This window comes from Benincasa hispida, chromosome 10 (assembly GCF_027475165.1).
Source record: "Benincasa hispida cultivar pf3 chromosome 10, pf3_genome.v1.1, whole genome shotgun sequence".
Taxonomy (NCBI): Eukaryota; Viridiplantae; Streptophyta; class Magnoliopsida; order Cucurbitales; family Cucurbitaceae; genus Benincasa; species Benincasa hispida.
Genome location: NC_143487.1, coordinates 14,769,603 through 14,781,137, shown reverse-complemented (window position 1 = coordinate 14,781,137; position 11,535 = coordinate 14,769,603). Strand labels below are relative to the sequence as shown.

Below are 11,535 nucleotides of genomic sequence, written 5' to 3'. Positions count from 1 at the left end.
AATAGTTTTTTTTATATCCAAAATTACTCATTTACCGTACCTTCATAAATCCCACTTCTTCTTCTTCCCCTGGGAATTTAGGATGCTCTCTCTTGCCGGCGGCGCTGTATTTCTCAGGGCTTTGAACAGATTTCCGGCCATCAGTCGTGGGTTTTGTTCCTTATCCAATGAGTATATTGAGCTCATCGAGACGTGTGGACGCGATCGAGAATTGAACTTCGGGAAGTTACTTCACGCTCGATTGATCATCAATGGACTAGCCCGTTTGACACATTTTGCTGCGAAGTTCATAGCCTTCTACGCCGCGTGTGGGAGAATCAAGGATGCACGGATATTGTTCGACAAAATTCCCCAAACAAATCCCCGCCGGTGGATTGTTTTGATTGGGGCATATTCTCGTTGTGGGTATTACACAGAAGCTCTGAGTGTATTTTGTGAGCTGCAGAGAGGAGGGTTGAGGCCTAGCGAGTACATCATTCCCAGTGTCTTGAAAGCATGTGGTCATCTCTCTGATAACACTACAGGGAGAAAACTACATACTTTAATCCTCAAATACTCGCTTGAATCTGATGCTTATGTCTGCAGCGCATTGATAGATATGTATGCAAAAAGTGGAGAGATTGAGAAAGCTCGGCGAGTGTTTGAATCAATGGCTGGAAAAGATTTGGTGGCATTGAATGCAATGGTTTCAGGCTATGCCCACCATGGATTGGCTGAGGAAGCTTTGAATCTGGTGGAGGAGATGCAAGTTTTGGGTGTAAAACCCAACTTGGTGACTTGGAATACTTTGGTTACAGGTTTTTCTCAAATGGGTGAGGAAGAGATGGTTCATGAGCTTTTCAAAGAGATGGAAGCCAATGGGATACAACCAGATGTAGTATCTTGGACATCTGTGATATCTGGGTTTGTACAGAATTTCAGAAATGAGGAAGCTTTCGGTACATTTAGAAGGATGTTGAATGCTGGGTTCTGTCCAACTTCTTCTACAATCAGTAGTCTTTTGCCTGCTTGTGCATCGGTCGGAAACGGGCGACGTGGGAAGGAGATCCATGGACATTCTATGGTTCTTGGAGTTGAAAAGGACGTGTATGTGAGGACTGCATTGGTTGATATGTATGCAAAATGTGGATATTTTCATGAAGCAAGGATACTATTTTGGAGGATGTCTGAAAGGAATTCAGCTACTTGGAACTCTATGATTTTTGGCTATGCAAATCATGGATGTTGCAATGAAGCAATAGAGCTTTTCCATCAAATGAAAGATGATGATGAGAAGAAACTAGATCATTTAACATTTACAGCAGTTCTCACCGCTTGTGGCCATGCTGGGTTGGTTGATTTGGGAAGGAGTTTGTTCCAATTGATGCAAAGTAAATATGGTATTGTTCCTAGAGTTGAGCATTATGCCTGTATGGTCGACGTGCTTGGTCGGGCGGGGAAGCTGGCTGAGGCTTATGATTTGATCAAGACGATGCCAGTTGAGCCGGATTTATATGTATGGGGAGCTTTATTAGGTGCATGTAGGAAGCATGGAGAAATAGAACTTGCTGAGGAAGCAGCTAAACATCTATCAGAATTGGAACCTGGAAGTGTTGGGAACAGCTTACTATTGTCAGATCTGTATGCTAATGCAGGGAGTTGGGGACATGTTGTGAAGCTGAAGAAGATGATGAAGAAGAGGAAGCTGAAGAAATTTCCTGGGTGCAGTTGGATAGGGACAGCTTAGCAAAATCTTTCTTCAAAACAACAAATACTTTTCTAAAAGTATACAACTGGAAGAAAGGGTCTATTATGGCTGAAAGCTGCCAAATTCTTCTCTCTTGAGAGCTTCCAAGAGTTCATGGTTGTCAAAATGCTTCAAAAATGATTCTCTCGACAGAATTTCAGCAAAATTAAGGTAAGAGTAGGTTGTAGTTCATTAGAGATAACCCAATAAACAGAATTTAATGTACTCATAATTTTCATTCAAGATTCTAATTACTAACTTCACTTTGTAATTCCAGTCAAACAGAGAGAGAGAAAGAGAGAGGGAGATAGCAAACATGCTCCATTCAAGATCAAGATGAAATCTTCTCAAACTTCATTTATCATTTCGAGTTTGGATTAAGAACACAATGAAAGTAAGGCCAAATCAAACCCTACTTGTCAGTTGTCATTTCTATCAATCATGCTGCCCTTTCGAGCTACACGAGTGGGTGGGTACAGTGCTCAGGTTAACCATTGGCATGCCGGTTTGACTAAGACCATGGCCATGAGCTCCCATTCCATAAAACATCATAGGCATCATCGGAGAAGGCACATAAGTCATCGGAAAAGTAGCCGGAAAATAGCCGTTTCCGTGTGAATCGGCACTGGGAGAAGAATCATGAGAGTTCTGCGTGGCCGGCATCGGAACAAGAGCTTCATCAGTAGTCGAGGAAATCTGCGTCCTCTTCAAGTAAAGTCGATACTTCTGAAGATGACTAGCAACATTTTCGCGGGTTAATCCCTCCACATTCATCATTTGCATGATAGCTTTGGGAGCTGCGTCTTTGAGACCTAGATGAGAAACCACATCCACGAACCGTTTGTGTAATTGCGGAGTCCAAGCGAGCCTCGGCCGTTTCAAGGTTCGAGCCAATGCCGCATCTTCAATCAAACTCTCCGCTCGAGGTGCTAAATTCGTCTCTTCGACAGAATCACTCCTCCTCAATTTCCTCGTATCAGATCCCAACTCATCTGGATTTATCTCCTCGTCCGATTCAACCATCACAACGTCTTCCCTACCCGTCTGATCGTACTTAAACTTGAAACTTCTGTATCCTTCCGACTGTCCATCGCGAATATTCATTATCGTCGTCTTCGACGCCGAATTAACATCCAATATACTCCGATGAGGTTCCATCAAAATCCTAAACGCCGAAGCGAGTTCCTGCGATATCAGCGATTGAGAAAGAGGGGTTAAATGTTCAACGTCCGGCAGTCCATCCTCCCACAGAAGAACTCTTTCATCGCCATTTCTACGACCATTACCACCGCCGAATTGGTACTCCCTCTTCTTCTGCTCCATCACAAATTTGCTGAACTTCGATTCCACCTCAAACAAGATCAGAAACGTCAGTAATCGGCCAACCAAATCGAGTGGTATTACAATACCTAATTCAAATCTTGGATTCAGAAAGTACTGTTGCTTCGATCCATGTCAAGATTTTTCGTTTCGGATGATGTGTTTGGGAGGCGGGAAGATCAAAGAAAATAGGAACACAGTCTCAAAGGAAGAAGAAAATCGGGAATCGGATAGAGGCAATTCGGCAAGATATTTTCGGTACGCTGAAATATCGCTCTCCTTTCATTGTCTAAGTCTACTCGCTAGACTTTAGTAGTCTACGATACTCGCTCCTGTTTGCAGAAACGTGGACTTGGTGAATCGTAGCCCTTGATGATTCAGCGGTTGAGATTAGAACGAAAAGCGATCGCGTGGTGAACTGACACCTGGAGCTGTACTTATGTGCTGCCTCGCATTGGTCGAAGAGCATAGTCAAAACTACATTTTGAAGGCTATTATGGTAATTTAAAGGAAGTTAGTGCGTCACTATTTCGTGGAAAGTGGCTTAGTGGGCCGAGATTCACATTGGCCCACTGGCAAATTTACGTAGCCGTTTTAAGTTTGGGAATTGGAGTGTATGACAAATTTTTGAGTATGGTTTTGCAAAATAGCAAAATCTAGGAATAATAAGATTTATGACAATTCACATGACATGTACATAGCCACGAATTTTTAAATCTCTATTTTACCCTTGTTTAGTTCATAGCAGCTTTTGTTATTAATTTACCGGGTAAAGGTAGAATAATAAACAATGACAAAATTCTCTACCTAAACAATGACAGGATTCTGTATACACGATAATTGTTGATGTCTTAGTTCTCCATTTTTCCTCTAATAGTTTCATTTGAAAAACTAAATATAACTACCTTCCTCAAAAGAATTGTCCGAATTAATCTCACTTTAATTAAATATCCAGATTTTTCTACCCAATTTATATTTTAAATATCCATATATTATCAAATTTCATTTATCTAATCAAATTTTAAATTTATTAAAATATTTGAATTGCTTTTCATTAATTTATATACATTTTTAATAAATTAACTAAATATTTTCCCCATATTTTTGAAGGTTTAAATTATTTTGTATATGTTATAGATTCAATTGTTCATATTTCATATTTAGTCACTATTTTAGCTGATAATTTGATAATACCTGACTTGCCTTAGTTGGTTCGTATGTCTGAAATAATAACCAATATATAAATATGTGGAGAGCTTGATTAATAACCGGGATATAAATACAATGTAATTGAAGAGTTTGATTAATAACTAAACTAATCATATTATAACATAACATATCCAATTTCAAAACTGACAATAAGCGTTATTATGTGATTTTTTCCCCTCTTTTGGAATTTGAATTTATTTTTAATATTTAAATTAAATTTCGATAACTAGTTCACGAATTGATTTAAAATAAACCAATCTCTTTCTTATTTTTCTCCTCTAATTGATTCAAATTAGTTGTCTGTTTTGTTTTGATTTAACCACTTTTTAAAACTATTCAGATCTTTAATTTGTTTAACACCATTTTGATTTTAATTTATAATATATATTTAAATTTTACATTATTTTGTTCGTTTTTTTATTATTTTAAATTTGGATCATTTTTTTTATCTTGATTAGGATTTTACTTAATATTTTATACATATTATCATCTAACAAACTATATATTTTATTTAAATTTATCATTTTTTGTATTTTTTAATCACCTTTTATTCATTATCACCTTATTATATTGTTATAGCATTAATTTGTTTTTTGACAAACAAATAAGTATTCACTTTTGCCACCTTGCTGTTTTTATATGCCTTTACAACGAGTTAGGTTTCTTTCCTAGGTTTTGTGGTTGATAGAGTTTTAAATACAGTAAAATTGTTGAAGCTTAAATGAAAATAGAATTATGAATATAGTGTAATTGTAAATAAACGTACTTCCTGATTTTTCTCCCCATAATTATATTTGAATTTATATTTTATTATCAAATTAGATTTTATCCAACTACTTATCAAATTAATCATAAGAAACAAAAACTTCCTGATTTTTCTCTCCAATTCATATTTGAATTTATTTATTTATTTTTTTTTTCAAATATGCTTTTATCCAACTAACTTTCGATTTGTTCAAATGTTTGTTAAAAATTCAATTGTAACTACATATTTTTTCTCATTATTTTATACATATTGTTATCAATATATATATATATATATATATATATATATATATATATATATATATATATATATTCAATCTATTATTAATATTAATATTATTGTTGTTATCGTCGTCATCTTCATTATCACTTTTTATAAAAATAAGATAACAAAAAACCCTAAATCTCATGTTCTTTATCTTCTTCACCTAACCACCTTCAAAATCTATTTTTCTCCTTCTTAATCTCATGTATGTGATTGTTGGTTCAACAACCCTTTCTTGAATTCCATCGTATTGGCTAGCTTTTGACGATCACCCTCGCCAGGTCACCAACCCTTTTCACGCGCACACATGTTTCCTGCTCTTGTTTCTACTTTGGACATCGTCTTCAACAATGACGTTTTGGGATCAATAGTGTTTAAAGTTGGCTTTCAAGATCGTATGAGCAAAATGGTCACATGGAATGAAGACGACGAAACTCCCTACTACTGGTTTGATGTCAAATGTAATCATATTTTCAATAGTCACATCGTCATAAAGTTGTGATTCCTTCACATACTCACTTGTCAACAACAACTTTACTGGTAGAATCAACTTTCCTCTTTCTCACCTTAGAGGGAGTCCATCGTTGTAGACATCCATAAGTTTCTAATGATCCCCACCGCTTGGTCGTCATCTTCTTTCGCATACACACGTTCTATAGGCAGCTAGAAGCATTAAGAACCACATTTGGTGATTTTTAATTGTTATTTTTGGAATGTTTAGATATTGTGTATTTGTGGTTGTAGAATGTTTAGGAAAAGTATATTTGTGGTATTCGTGTTGTTTTTGAAGCAGTGTATCTTTGCATTCCTGTTTGTACTTAATTTTTTTTGTTTTATGGTAATTTTGTCATTTACTAATTAGTATTTTCTATTATATAAATTCATTTTGCTATTTTTATAATTTTGAAACATTTTCGCCATTTTTCTAAATGGACCTTTAAAATTTGTTGTTTCTCTTGTCAAACCCTAATTTTTTTAGTACTTTTAGACCTAAAGTAATAACTAGTTTATCCTTAAACAAAGTTTGTGTATCTTAAAAAGTGGAAAAAAGAAAAAGTTTTTTTTGTATGGAAGGCCCCATTTTAGGGCCCAAATGAAATTTGGACAAAGATTAAAATTTACTCAAAAAATCGTTCTTCTTACTCCAGGTGCGTGTGAAAGTACCATATTGTCTCCAAACTGCACACGAGGGTTTGGCGCTCAAATAGATTCTCATTCCTTCATCTCGCTTCTCGCTTCTTCCTTTTGTTTCTCATTATACACAACTACAACTTTTTTCTTCGATTTGTTTTCTTTGTTCAGATTCTTCCTCTCGTTTCTTGCTCTAGTTTCTCACTCATTTTTCTTGTTCCTCATTAGGCACAAACTGTAATTTTTTTCCTTTGATTTTTTCATTTATTTAGATTCTTCTTCCTCTAGCTTCTCGCTCCCACCTCTCACTTCTCGCTCCTTCCTCTTGTTCCTCATCGGACACAATTTAAAATTTTTTTCCTTCAGGAAAAAAACTACAAAACGAATAAAGAAGAGAAGAAAATTTGGAGGAGGAGGAAGAAGACGGCGACAAATGCATAACAAATGAAGAATTTGTTTTTCCTTTTTTACGGATAGAGTTATTGCAAAACGAAGAAGAATGAAGAAGTGCATTAGGGGGTAAAGTGGTAATTTCTCATGGTACTGACATAAGCAAAAGACAAAATTCATTGGTTTTTAAAACTAGGTTTAATTTTCATTTGGACCCCTATTCTAAAAAAAAATACTTTTTTGGTCCCTAGATTTTAGGTTTAGTTTTATTCAATTCATAGGTTTCAAAATGTTAGCGGTGCAGTAATTGTGAAAAAATCGATGTTAAAAGTCTAATCTTGAAACTTAAGGACAAAACAAAATTCAAATCCTAGTACAGTATTTTGAAATTTAAGAACTAAGTTAAAATCAAATTCAAAACTTAAGAATAGAAATGTAACATTTTGAAAATTAGGACAAAATAAAAGCTAGACACACAACCTAACAAACAAAGAAGGTATCTTTATTAAAAATTAGAACAAATTGTAAAAATTACCTCTAAAATATAGTGGTAGTTACAATTAATTTTCTATGGTGAAAATTGATTCCACTTATACATAAAAAGTATGTTCCCGGATCTAGATCCCGGAATTCACTTTCTTCTTTGATTCTGCTTTCTCACTCGATCTTAGGTGGCTAAGTTTCAAGAAGACAAGGTAGACGAAGCAGTCGATCAGGCCTTGACAAAGTGAAGAAATATCTATTCAATCCTCCTGGTAATACTTGATCATCTGAGAATGTGAAAAAAGTCTCTTCCATTTTAGAGACACAAAATTGGACCTTCAAACTTATAACAATTATAGAAATTAGATACCCAAATGGTAAAAATTAAACCCTCACATTTATATAATTATTAACATTTGCACTAAGTTTGAGATTTCGATTATAACTGTTCGCCTCGTGATTTGTATCTTAAAGTGCTTATGAATAAGGGTAAAAGATGATACTAGATGAATGAAGATGAATGACAAATTGCTTCTCTATATGAGAAGAGTAGGTAATGCATCGAAGTGGATATGGCACACTTATATAATGCGTATAAGCCTTCTTGAATCAAACCCAAGTATAAATCTGACTTAAGCTTCCTTGTAAGTCCAAGGTCGAACATAGGGATTTTTGGATAGTCTAACGCAGTCCTTGCGTTGCTTCAATTGTAGATGGTTCCTGGATTAGTGAGAGTAAAGATTATTTACACTAATCTCGATGCACATATACAAGAAAACATAGGAGTTCAAGGGGAAAAGAGGAATTTACGGGTGAATGGTGCTAAGTGTTTGGGGATATGCGTTTCCAAGCTAGATGAACAAATGTGTGAAAATGTGAGAGTGGGATGAAGATGATATGGATGCTTGTTTACAAACCAAGTGTATGTGTATGCATAAGTTCTTTGTTCCTTAGATCGTGTTGTTTAACATTTCTCAATGCGAATGCTACATATATTCCTATCTCTAAGGTGCATGCGTTGGTGACAGAGAATAGTGAAAACACAAGTATTTTTATCTTTAGACCTACTACACGTTGTGACTCAATGTGCTCTTTAGTTAACATACTGTCTTGAACAGTTTAACTATGTAATAACTTCAATCAAGTGATCAAGATGATTAAAGCATGGAATTCAAGTATGCAACAAATCAGAAAAATGGCAGCCACACACAAATTTGAATGTAGACAGAGAAACAAGAGTGGATTGATCAAATGTAAGATTGAATTTAAAGATAGCAAATATGTTTACAATAATCTCAACTTAATTGCATGGGATGGTAAATGAAAGTGAGAAGTAAAAGAAGAGAAAGAAGTCAACCCGCAGAGTTCAATCTCTTGTCATCTTTGGCTTGATTTAAATGCTTGTTGCCACCAACTAGGTGAAGAGGTGATAAAGAATTCTCTCTCAAGCTTAGCCTTCAATAACTCTTCGATCAACGATGGAAATGGATATTTTCCTTCTATCTTCTTCTTGCAATGGCAGAACTTCTAGCTATCTGAATCCTCTAAGTCTTCTAATGTGTCTTATTGTTTCTCTTGGCTGCAAGCTTCCCTATTTGTAGGCGTTTCCTTCAGAAGCCTGTGACAAGACTCACATTAAACTCCATGCCCTGGTCAACCGCTTGCCATTTCAAAGCTTTTCAGACGCCGCCAGTCAGATGCTCATACCTGCAAGTGGTGATTTGACAGATAAAGCGTGAGCCAATGTATCTCTTATGCCCTCGTGTTAGCTTGGTTTGCGACACTAGGTGAAATTTCTGGAATTTCTGCAATCAAATGTGTTCATCAATGTTAAATATCATTTTTGCTGTTGTTCAGTATGTTTTTAGGGGGTTATTGTTAATTCTCGAATACCCATCAAGCTTGGTATTGATATTTAGTATACCTATGGTGATCGAATGCTAGATTTGGGAGTTCTCAGCGTGACATCCAGCCATACTAAGTTCGATTTTTTGGTGATTTCGAAGTATTTTGGGGTACGACATTGTTGACTTTGTGTGGGTTTTACTTGGTCTTAAAAACCCACCCACTTATGGTTTGATTTTTTTTGTTGTTCATGGGTTTTCGGTGTTAGATTCAGGTTTTTGGAGGATTTCTGAAATTTACACCAAGCTGTGCAACATTATTAAAGGTTGAATTTGGTGACTTTGGCACTTAATCCAAGATTCAAGCAAGGCCAAGTGCAGGATTAATTTGCCTATTATCTTAGGTTTGATATTGAGGTAAGTAATCTTACTACTGAAATTGCCTATATGCCAGATGATGAAATTTAAGTGTTCATTTGAGGATTCTGAGGTTGTTTTTATCGAATTGCATGAGGATGAATAGGTTGTTCTGGTTATGTTTTAAAAATGTTATGAATGCTAGCATGAACACATTATTTTTTGTTTATATTATTTGCTGGATGACTATGAGCATGATCATATGTATTTGCATGTTGTGAGACAATGTTTTATGATGCATGTTATATTTATGATAGTGATAGTTACTCTTATCGGTGGTTAGATACCCACTAGAGGTTTATATTTCTTTCGGGATCCACCAGAGGTTTGTATATCCTTCAGGATTCACTAGAGGTTGTGTTTCCTACGGGATTCACCAGAGGTGGTGAGCTCCTTCAGGACTTCACCAGAGGTTTGTGTTTCTTTCGGGATTCACCAGAAGTTTGTGTATCCTTCGGGATTCACCAGAGGTTGTGGGTACATTTAAACCATGGTAGAGTGAATTCAACTATTCAATAATTAGTCATCCCATGAAAAACTAAAGGATTATGCACGTCCCACTAGAACGTGGCATCTAGAGGACATAGATGCTTAGCCTAACCCCAGCAGTGGGGTTACTTACTGAATATTTTATACTCATTCTTTCTCATGTTTATTTTTCAGGTAAGGGTAAGGGCGCGTTGACGAATAACAAGCGAAATACGTGATCGAGCCACTGGGACCAGTCATATGCTTTCGCTCATGTTTTCAAAATTTATGTTTTACATTTTTTTAGTTTTGATGTTTGAACTCGAAGATTTGATATTTGAGCTTTAGACTTTTTGAGAGCATTTTCTATATTCGATTTATGGTTTTAAGGGTACCTTGCTAATTGAATTTCAGTTATTTAGTTTTAATGAAATTAATTATTCTACATTATTTATCAAGTTTTACTAAGTTATGAAAATATGTCAATTTGAATGGTAGGCATGCATGTCTATAGTAACAACCTAGTTTATGTCCTAGGGAGTCAGACCGTTCATTACAAGCTCTACCTCTCATCATGTCAACTTATAAGTTCTTTAAGGTTGGTGTCCGAAAAATACAGGTTTGTTCCTTCTCTTAAAGAAATATATATCTCATCTCCTGTGCGGCAAACCCTTCTGTCAACAACTCTTTGTTTTCTAAAATATTTTCATCTTTATAAACTAGTAATACGTTAGACGCTATTCTTGTAAAAAAAAAACTTTCAACACACAAATTGTTATTCCTTTAGGACTACCCATGTGTTGATTCAGGTGACCTACCTTCATTTTGGCTTGACCCCATAGGTGTCATGTGAGTATTCATCTACAAGCAAGTGCCTTTCACAACTAAAATCATATCTAAGCATTTATGCATTTAAGATGACCAAATTTTCTTGGGTTTAGAAAGTGGAATCGGGATGCATTGGTCTTCGTTACTTAATTTGGTTTTGGCTAGCCTCCATGGGTGCCATGTGAGCATCCAACTACGGCTAAGTGCCATTCCCAATCTTCTCTTATCAACTGGAGTTCTTCCCCCTTTTTCGTTGACAATTGAGTTTGCTTTTTATGTCCAAAATCATTGTTATATATATATATTGTTCTTTTTAATCAAGCGGACGTATTAACTCGGACCTCCCCTACTCCCAAATTTTGGAGATAAGCAAGGTTCTCATTGCTGAAAGAGAATTATGAAAATGTCTTAAAATTTTCAAAAGGAGGTTTGAGTTAAGGCTTTGACATTAGTGTTGGGCTTTATGTCATAAAACTCGTGGTTTGTAAACAATAAACTCATTTTGTAAATCGATAAAGTTGTTATTGAATATATGAATTGCTTATTTCGTTTTAGAAATAAATCCAATAAACTAAAAAATCTGTGACTATTACATGAGTACTTGAACTTTATGTGGAGATATAAAAGTGAATCGGGTTCGAGTAAATAGTCAAAATGATCTATAGTATACGAATAAGGTTGGGTGCCTT

General features: G+C 35.5%; 2 protein-coding genes across 2 annotated transcripts; one reads left to right on the top strand and one right to left on the bottom strand.

The window, feature by feature from the left end:
- Window positions 1-82: 82 nt before the first annotated feature.
- Window positions 83-3,762, top strand: LOC120088095 (pentatricopeptide repeat-containing protein At5g59600-like). Its single transcript, XM_039045153.2, has 2 exons — window positions 83-1,897; window positions 2,004-3,762. Exon 1 carries the CDS (start codon window positions 83-85, stop codon window positions 1,724-1,726), a length of 1,644 nt encoding a protein of 547 aa, XP_038901081.1. The 3' UTR covers window positions 1,727-1,897; window positions 2,004-3,762.
- On the bottom strand, window positions 2,051-3,049 carry LOC120088096 (transcription factor PCL1-like). The gene has a single exon (XM_039045154.2). The coding sequence runs from the start codon at window positions 3,047-3,049 to the stop codon at window positions 2,162-2,164; it is 888 nt and encodes a 295-aa protein (XP_038901082.1). The 3' UTR covers window positions 2,051-2,161.
- Window positions 3,763-11,535: the final 7,773 nt, after the last annotated feature.

Bases quoted from the DNA above. Each gene is read 5' to 3' on its own strand.
- LOC120088095 (XM_039045153.2), top strand. From the start codon at position 83: ATGCTCTCTCTTGCCGGCGGCGCTGTATTTCTCAGGGCTTTGAACAGA.
- LOC120088096 (XM_039045154.2), bottom strand. From the start codon at position 3,049: ATGGAGCAGAAGAAGAGGGAGTACCAATTCGGCGGTGGTAATGGTCGT.